Here is a 10,483-nt window from a genome sequence, read left to right as displayed (position 1 = left end):
TTCAATATATTACCCTTCCAATCCACCATTCACATGGAGAAATTATTCCATACTCATGCACTTTATGACCGTCCATTCATTCTACGATGGTCCCGTTTATCAAGTGAGTATTTTTATGCATCGCTTCAGGGATGAGAGGTTAGGATTGATGACATGGGTGGCCATGAAGTGGACGTACTGTAGGGTGTAATGCCACAACTACCCCTTTAAACTTTGATTTTAAAATTTGTTAGAGAGAGAAACTTGTGGGAGAGAGAGAGAGAGCTTGAAACGTCCAAGCGAACGTTTGAAAGGAGCCTCTCTGAACTAGTTTCCATAGTCGTCGAAATCTCTCTCTATATCTCTGAGAACAACTCTGAGCTCATCCTTCGTAGTCTTCCTTTGGAGAAAGCATCTCCCAGGCTTCTTCTTAGGGCCCCGTTTTATCACCGAAAGATGATTTTTTGGCCAGTATTTTGTGATATAGGGCCGAAAAATCCGTGATTCCACTTCTATGCCGCTTGAGTATCACCTATTCGCGTAGAAAAAGACGAAATCTGTTAGTTTTCTCAAATCTGTTTTATTTGCCATTCTGGTATATTTTTTCTCGTTTTTGTCTTATGGTTCCCTCAAAATCTCCTCTTCTGTCTGTTTTAGTTAGAATTTCTATTGCTTCTCGTTTTTAATGAATCCATTTGAGAACCATCTCTTATTTTTCGGCTACGAAATTTGTTGAAGTTTTCACTCTCGAGCTTCAGTGTGTCACAAGAACCTCGTTTGGCTTTGCCTTGAATCGAATTTTTCGAGGTCTGGAGCTTGAAATCTTGGTATTTTCTTAATTATAACCGGGAATCCCTGCTCAAAATCTCTTCTTTCCAGTTCTCCAGCTGGGTAATCTATTGAATCTTTTGGTGTGATCTCATACTCTGTTCCTGTTTCCTATCAAATTCTCCTAGGAGTTGCTCTCGATTCTATTTGACATCCTTATATCAAATTCTTCTCCTCAACTTGGGCCAAGAAGCATCTTTGGATCTCATTTGGCCAAATTTGTCCAACTATTCTCAACCACTTTCAAAAATCTTTATATAGAATAATTTGTCCGGATTTAGTTGTCTTCTTCCCTAGTAATTCCATGGGCAACGGATTGATTTGCATGCCAAAGAGGGATTTGAGAGGTGGCGTCGGGTCAAGGAGCAAGAGGACCTCGAACTCGAGGTCACAGAGGAAGACGGTCTCTGAAGAGGAGCTGTTGCACCGCCAGGCCCTGGCGATGGCAATCCAGCAGCACCAGCTATCGCAGCGGTTCAATGGCTCAATGTCCCGGAGGATTGGATCCACAAGCTCTCGGCGGCGGGACCTCCCTGATTCAATCACAAATGGGAGACAGGTTACTTTCAGATTGCAACCTTTTCAGCCTTCAGTTCTCGTTGCTCCACCATATATTTTAACTATGATTTAATCTTTATGTACGAAAAAAACTATGATTTATTCTTTTTTATAGAACCGTGAATGTTTAATCATTTATTTCACTTTTCCTTGCATGAAGGTGGTAGCTTTGACATTAGAAGATCTGGCAATGAGTATTTTCTTAAGGGTATAAGCCTAGCTTGTTTAACTAGAGCAAAATGTGATTTCTCATTCGCATCACAGATTCTAAAAACTAGGCTCTTTATTTATAATGTAGGTTATAAGTTGCTAGAATAAGATGTAAAATTCTTTTAAGATTTAGATGTGATTTGGCTGTCAATTTGGAGAATGGAAATTTTGACTATTTTCGATGGGTGGCTTAATGGAAACATCAAGGGAAGAAAAGGATTTGTTTGTCAGAAAGGTTTAGGATCCAAACTTCTTTTCTGGATTTTAGAAGCTGTATTGATATCCTTGGCAATGGTTTTTGTGATAAGTGAAAAATAACTGCTTGTTGAATCTTATTGCAAAAGAACTTGGAAACTGTTTAGAAAGCATTCCTCCAATGATGCCTTATAAACTTATGGTCGCAGTCAATGTGTAAACTCTCAGTATTTCCTCGATCTTCATTACCATGGATCAATGATTTTCTCAGTCATAAGTTGTCAGAAGAACAGTTGCAGTATTTTCTTTCATGATAATTCTCTGCTCACATTGATTATAGAGGCTGCTGCTTGATAAATCTGGGGTCTAATCAAGCTTGATTTGTTTATTATTTGATCAAGCTTAATCAATCGGCTTGATAACCTTAGATCAAGCTGAAATCAATTTGAGCTTGTATTCAGTTGGAATCATGCTCAGTTGAAGGCTGGTTCAAGCACAGTTCAAACAATTAAATTTAGAAAGCAATTAACATTCATTAGACATAAATTTTAATTTTTTTAATATACTATGAAATATATTATCACTCCACAGAACATAATAGTTTAGGTAAACCATCAAACAAAGATTTTATATGGTAGTATGTAAGTGTGTGTTCATATAAAACCTTTTTGAGCCTTGTGGATTTTAGCTTGACCGAGTTGGGTTAATTGCTGACTTCACTTGAAATTAATTTCAAGCTAGAGAACTGAGTTTAAGCTTGGATCAATTATATCTGTGTTGAGCTTGATTTGAGCTTAATTCAAGCCGAACTCGAGCATCTTAGATCAATTAACTCATATAGCCATAAATAGATGACTTTATCTCCCACCATAAACATTAAACTGCCTTAATTACCATCAGCCCGATAACCCCAATCTTACTCATGTGGTCACTCATATAATCTGTTTGCATACTTGCATTGTCGATCAGGTTCACCCTTGTCTAGTCATTATCATGGTTTGCTATACCGCCCCATACCACCTAGTATGGGGTAATACCGTACCATACCAGTAATGCCATACCGCTCATATTGATATTGTCATACCGTACTACATATTGACACTATGTTAGGATTTTATCAGTACGGGATCCAATACCGAGATGGCGAACCTTGTCATGATTGTTTCTAACATTGCTCATCCATGATCCTTAATTTTGTGCACCATGTGTTCAATTGTCTCCACATTTGTACAAGTAGATCCACAACACAAATTTGGCGAACCACTCACACTCATGAAAATGACCTTTGATTAGTGTAAACTAAATACTTGCCACGATTGTGTAGTGCCCAAGTGCCCTAAATTGTTCATCCCTATATCTATATAACCAGACATCAAGACTCTTCTACAAAATGTGAGCATATGAACATATTGAAATATGTTGAATGCTACTAAATTTACTTGTTACCACTTTCTTATCAAAAAAAAGAACACCAAATTCGTAGATGGGGGGAAAGACATGACATTTTAGTGGAAGTCTGTCTAGGTTGATTTCATTACATGTAAAACAATAAAGAGTGGTAGTGCCATAACTTGCTTTCTAGGGTTTCCTAACAAGAGAATCCAAAAAATGCCAAAGTGCTAACACTTCTAGCCAATGTAAGCAAGTGACTACATTTATGCAGTAGCTACGAATGAATATCCTTCTATATCATCTTATGTCCAAGCATAACCTAAAAAATTCAAAAATTGAAATTTCTAAAAATTGGAAATAAAAATGTTCCTGTAACACTGCCTTGGAGATGCTTCAGCTAACATGGATAAATGCTTTTAAAGAGGTGCAATGAAGCTATCAGAGTGGCTGTCTATTGTTCATTGCAATTTTTCTCCTTCCAGACCTGAACTATGGCAATTATCTCTCTAACTATTAATTGCATATTATGTACATCATAACAATGCTTCACTAAATTCTTGTGCGTATTGGATAAACAAAATGTCAACCTTTCTATTTTATGATACTCACACTTTCCACAATAAAGGTTCCTCAGAGTTTGGTTACTCATGTTCATGAAATAAAATGATATGACATGTGCTTTGCCTCTTTTTTTTTTTTTTGAGCGATTGATATGCCATCCGTTAAACAAAATGGATGTCCAGTGCCATGGATACTATCAATTGTTTTCCCTCAAGAGATGGTGAAGGTAATAATTTGGATGAAAATAACAGTAAAATAAGATCATTTTAGTTAGTCATAGGGCAACTTGAATAATGAAAACCATGAAAATGAGAAACTTCAAGGAATTTGACTCTCCTCTGTTCCCCTCCCTATCTATGAACCCTCATTCCCTCTCTATTAACAATAATGATAGAAGTCCAATGTGGGCAGCTAAGGACATGAACAAGTGGGGCATAGAGGGAGTTTGGAGCAAGACATCGAATGTGAGAGAGGGGAATGCTCCATGACATGGTTGAGTATTGACCAAGTTTGGTAGATTGGTGCAACAGAGGATGCAGAGGGTGGGCAATGCTAGAGTGGTTTGAGTCAAGGACATAATAGGGGGTTGGCATGGTATAGACATATCCAAGATGGGGTGGGGAAAGATGGCCAGACATAGATAAGACTGGAGTAGTGGTCCAATGCTTGGCTGAGTTTGCCTGAACTCTTTTCTCCTCTCTGTCTATCAATCCTACTGTGAACGGATGTGTTGATGCTTTGTCAAGCTCTTGAAACCATCTTTCTCCTCTTCTCTTTATGATCGATGAGAAGGGGAAAGTGGTTTGGGTACTCCACCGAGCTTAATGAAACCCTTCATGGCTTCATCCTCTTATTATCCTCTCACACACACTCTCTCTGCAGTTAAAGAGAGAGGCCTCTTATCAAGGAGTCCTACAAACTACCAACTTGTTTTTGTAATAAAACTTGTATTATTCTTTGGTCCTTAGAAAGAAACATGGCTAAAATAAAATTTCTAAATAATCGACAAAGAAAAGAAATTACTAGGTTAATCTGCAAAGACATTTTTGCTTGTGGTATACAACTCAAGTCAAGAGATAGATTTTGCATCAACATCTTGTTTTTTTTGAGCATAGCTCACACTTTACTACCATTGACTCAAATTCTTACCATCAAAAATTAAGACCAATAGTTCTATCAGTAAAGCAAAAATGATATATCATCCTTAACTTCTTCTTTTATAAATTCTTAATTTCTATCGTATGAAATCTGGAAAACACATATGCTTCCATGGAGTATCCATGGTCATCTTTAATAAACGTCAGATACCAATGTGCCTTAAGTCCATGGGTATCCATTCTCTGAAAAAACCACATAAGATGAATTTGTGATCCAGATACTTTCCAGACGTGTCTGGATGTTTTTGGAGCTACCAAATAACAAGTTGGGTTGAGTGGGTGTTTGACACCCACTTCCATAAACATTAAGGTATATAAAGATCCTATCAGCCTTAAACCATCATATGTGCTCTGATAAAGAAAGAGATGGTGGATGGAGCAGATGACTTGAACAAAAATTAATGTTTCTCATGTACTAGATAGTTATAGACATGAAAAGATGTCTTAATTTTCATCATTTCCCTGCCATGACCATGTTAGGGATGCAGATAGGCTGTGTCAGGCCAGGGTTATCCAAAATTTTTGATAGGTAAGGTTGGCCTGATGGCTGGGCCCTAATAGTGTAAAATTTTGCCCAATGGTCCGTATATTTGCATCTCTATCTATAACCTATGTCTTCATATTTTTTTCACACATCAATGTTTTCGCCTTTTGTAGCCATATTGGTTATTTCTGTTCATGCTTCATGGGTTGCCAGTGCCAATTCATTCTACAAACTCCTGTAGGACGTGCACCAGCCATGAACTGTGGACTTTGTTCACTTTTAAGCAACATAGGTTCCTTGCAGTGGATTTCTAGTTACCATGCCTTCTCTTTCGTAGTATTTTTGATATTATGCATGATGTAACTCTAACTGTTTTTCCCTTTTGGAAATTGTATTTTCAGGTCCCAGCTTCTCTCGAGAATCTTGAAACAAAGAAAATTGTACTGGTACATGGAGAAGGATTTGGAGCTTGGTGCTGGTATAAGACCATTTCTCTGTTGGAGGAGGCAGGACTGCATCCTGTTGCTCTGGATCTCACAGGGTCTGGGATAGACCACACAGATACAAACAGCATAACAACTTTGGCAGACTACACAAAGCCGTTAATTAATTACCTGCAAGATCTTCCTGAGGATGATAAGGTGGAAAGGCTTTCATAAATAATTTTTCTTGCATGTGTTTCTATAAGCACCTTTGCTATATATCAATAATATTTTGACCAATATAATGTCACAGGTTATTTTGGTTGGCCATAGCTGTGGAGGTGCAAGCATATCATATGCACTAGAACATTTCTCAAAAAAGATCACGAAAGCAGTATTTCTTAGTGCCACAATGGTACAGGATGGACAAAGACCTTTTGATGTATTTTCAGGAGAAGTGAGTGCCCCCGTTCATTTATTAGCAGTAGCTTCCAAACCTCAATCCTCTCTTCCAAGCTCATCCAAAGAAAACTGTGTGATGACACAACAATATTAAATTATAAATATACAAAATTTTTTGGTATGCTTATATGTGACTGCATTATTTCCATCCTGCATCATGCATGCTTGTTGATCTAGGGCTACAATGTGGCTTGGACTAACATCTTCATCTTGACTTGTCCAATGAATGATTTTCCACACAATTGGGAAAGGCCACAAGCAACTGTCTGTTTTTTCAGATTGCTAGGGATATCCGTTTCAGACTTAAATTTTGTGGACCATCTCTGACTTGGCCTGGTATCTGACCAAGGTGTGTTCTGGCATGTGCCTGAAAGGGAATTTTTTTCTTAGCTTGTTTGACCTTGGGATGTTTCCATTCTAGCTGTTGAAAGCTGTCTATTGCTCTTAAGGCTTTTTGTTTCAAAGTTATTCTTGCTTATTCTCTTTTGACATATTTTTGCAGCTAGAATCTGCTGATGTTTTCTTGCAAAAGTCACAATTTCTAGTCTATAACAATGGAAGAGACAAGTCTCCTACTGGCCTTGTGTTGGACAAACAACAAATTAAATGTCTATACTTCAACCAGAGTCCTTCCAAGGTTAGAAACAATTCAATTCTAATCTTTTATCAGATAATTTCTTCTCTTTCGGTTTATACAATGTATTTTTGATAGTTTTTTGCTACATTAGAAATTTTCTGCAAGTGTTTTCTTTTATATAATTTATGTTTATATTGACCTCATGCCTATGAATTTAACATATGGAACTGCAGGGTCGCATCTTATAGACTAGCAGAGATATGTAATGCAAGCACTTTTTCGATATGACCTAATGAACAGCATGATCCATAGAAAAAGAATACCAAGGTCAAATGCATAATTAGTGGCTATCTGACAAAATGCAAAATTGGAAGGCAGCATTTTGTGCAGTTAATGTAGATTTTGAATATAAATAGTTTTAAGTAGTGTTGCATGGACCAGGAGACAACAATCAAATTCAGTCGAGTAGCCCAGCATCTGCCTCAGCAAGATTAAAAAAAAAAGGAGATATGGAGATGCATACTAAATTACTTATATATTTAGTTTTTTTAATATTGTAAAAAATTAAAAGTTATTATTTTTTGAACACTTCTGACATATATATTTTTCATCCAAACTTCCTGATTATCTTATAGGATATAAGAAAATACCATTTCGGCAAATGATTTTATACCTACATCCCTGGCCAATCTCTGAGAAGAAAAAGATGTTCACTTCTAAGTTCTAATACTACTATGGCAAGTTGAGCCCATTGTTGGAAGAGTCCAACATTCCACCATTCTTGACAAGGTGCAATCAAAGTCCTTCATGAGTTCAACTGTTCAAGTGTCTTACACTTGATCTCAAATCAGGGTAGTTAGAACTCAAATCCTGAACCTCGATGTCAACATGATACAAACAATATGAGGAATTCCCCATGGATAGTGTACATTCATGTGATAGCTACCTAAGAGTGATCTTTGATGTTATACAAATTCTGCCACATAAACTACTAAGCCAACTCAAATAGAAGAGAAAGCCTTAGTTGGAAGCATTTCTAACAGACTGGAAGTGTGGCTTTTCTTACCATCTATGCTTTTTAGGCCCAAGCATCAGCAAAAGAAAAAAGACTGGAAACTTTAGAGCTTTCTGAATATTTATTTGCACTTCTTTTAGAAGGAAATGGTGTTGAAGTTGGAGCAAAACTGTTTGGAAGAAGAGCAATATGATTTCATCAATCAATATGAACATCTATTGGTCAGCATAAGCTCTTTCCTGAATTGATAGCATCGACGAATGTATTGAGCAATGACAAGGCTACAGATTTTGTACATTGAGAAACCCAGATAATTGCTTTTAAGCATTGCGTGAAGCTCTAACACCCACCTCCGTATCTTTATATTACTTCAGTTTACATTATTGTTTTCAAAAATCATCATCATTCATGCTGAAGGCCGGAGGTGCCATCAGGTGCAGGTTGATTACTAGCCATTAGGTCCTTGTGCAAAAATTTATTGGTGCCTGACTGCTTGTAAGTTGCTGAACCTGCTTCTTCTCAACGTTTAACCTGTCCAGTATACAGATGAATGCAGCAGCTCTAAAAGCCAACTCTAGGTTTGAGTGACTGCAAGATGTGGATTGAGCACTGATTGTAAATCTACTATGATCATTCTTTAAGGTAATGTAGTGAAATATCTAGTAGAAGAATGCTGAATCAATAGTTGCTGTGATGTTCATTATATTAATTGTGGCTTCAGGCACTAAGGCATCAATGTGGGCATCAAAGAGATGTGGCTAGCCAAGGAAAAACAGAGAATTCAACTAGTGAAAGAATAACTGTACAGCGAATCCATTTTGATCAGGCATAGAAAAATAATTATCACCAGTACACCCAATAGATTATTGCCTGGAAGCTATAGGACTAATGAGAAAATGACGCAACAAAGAAGGAAGGATGCACTAACATAAGCTTTCCTGTAATATTTGGTTAGCTTCTGATTCATATGCTGCACTCTAAAAGCCAAACGGCATTGCACTGGGTACAACATCTCTACCCAAAATTTTTACCAAGGAACAATGTACTCTGCGATCTCCCCATGCCCGAGATATGTGTTGTGTTATGTCAAGCCATTCTGATCATGTGCCAACGATGTGCAAAGGCTTATGGCAATGCAACTGTGTCCATGCCAGCCTGTATAGGTGCATGCCACTGACTGATCCACAAACCAGCAAAGGATATATAGGGGTTTGTAACCCTGTATCTATGCTGGTACCTTAATGGCAAAAATACATTCCTTGTGGAATTGCCCAACATGGTACAGTACATTGATCCATGTTTTGTGCATCATACAAGCTAAAATGCATAATTCAGATAAGAATGCTTACTATTACTAAACTTTAGTGCCTTCTATTTATTCCAATTTGTACAGTAAGCATCATCATATTATTTTATGCTCTTTTATATTAATTTATATATGCATGACAGTCGAGTTAATTGTAGTTTCTTAAATTTAAAGAAGCTCTGTTTCGTGAAGTCACTAACTGTGGAAAATCGTAGATGACCAGCTGAAATCATCCTCTGCATGGCTAATTCTAGGTGGCATTGAATGTTTTAATAGTTTTCAGTGTAATGGATGGGACTTATGTTTTCTAATGAAGGGGTGAATGGTGATAGCAGGACATATCTTTGGCCGCAGTTTCAATGAGACCCATCCCTCTGGCACCAATCATGGAGAAGCTGTCTCTAACCCCTGAAAATTATGGCTCTGTCCGGCGGTATTTCGTTCAGACACTTGATGACCACATGCTCTCAGCCGACATCCAGGAGAAGCTGGTCCGGGAGAACCCACCTCATGGGGTCTACAAGATCAAAGGCAGTGATCACTGCCTTTTCTTCTCAAAGCCACAGTCTCTGAACAAAATTTTGCTTGAAATCGCCCAGCTCTCATAGATACTGGTTTCACGAGGTTACGGTAGATGAGATGAGCTACAAGTTGGGGGCTGTATAAAATAGGATGGCAAAAAGGATTCACAAAAATAAGAGATTTTGTTAAAAATTCTGGAGGTCTGGGAGGAGAAACATGCTTGAACAAAGTTGATCGGACAGGATAATTCTTGATAAGTTAATGCTTGTGATTCCAAAAGCTGCTTTTGTCCATCAAGTATGGGGAATTGATCAAGCATATATTGTTTATTTTGCTGGGATTAAGCCCAGTCTGTGTTTCAGCAAATGCTAATGTCTTGCTAACACGTTCTCCCTCAACCTCGTTATATTATATTGATAATCGGTATACTTGCTTTTCATTAAGGGAACAGATAATGTAATATTCCATTAAAGCATTCCATTACTTTAATATTGATAATAGTAAGATATTCCATGACTTTTTACTCATAAGGGAGAAGATAATATAATATTCACCTATGGTAAATATCTGTTAATAAATTATCATTATAGGTACATCTTCCTCTTGTATTATCTATACAAGCAAATAACAACCACTAGCTACAGAATGTATTATTTCATTAATTTGATATTTAAAATTTTTATTATGATGAGTATCGTAATAGTATGGATAATACTAAAAAAAATGGTAGTAATTTTTTAATTACCTTTCACTTGATAAAAATATTATTTTTCAAATTAAACAATTATTTTTAGAGAAAATTAATGTTAAAAAAG

The 10,483-nt window shown here is 37.0% G+C and overlaps 1 protein-coding gene across 1 annotated transcript; it reads left to right on the top strand.

Moving 5' to 3' along the window:
• Positions 1–286: 286 nt before the first annotated feature.
• On the top strand, positions 287–10,111 carry LOC105049769 (putative methylesterase 14, chloroplastic). Its single transcript, XM_010929513.4, has 5 exons — positions 287–1,366; positions 5,766–6,005; positions 6,100–6,243; positions 6,751–6,885; positions 9,482–10,111. Exons 1-5 carry the CDS (start codon positions 1,112–1,114, stop codon positions 9,752–9,754), a joined length of 1,047 nt encoding a protein of 348 aa, XP_010927815.1. The 5' UTR covers positions 287–1,111; the 3' UTR covers positions 9,755–10,111.
• The last annotated feature ends 372 nt before the right edge of the window (positions 10,112–10,483 follow it).

The sequence above is a fragment of the Elaeis guineensis genome, chromosome 8, assembly GCF_000442705.2.
Source record: "Elaeis guineensis isolate ETL-2024a chromosome 8, EG11, whole genome shotgun sequence".
NCBI lineage: Eukaryota > Viridiplantae > Streptophyta > Magnoliopsida > Arecales > Arecaceae > Elaeis > Elaeis guineensis.
This window is presented reverse-complemented; position numbering and strand designations above follow the sequence as displayed.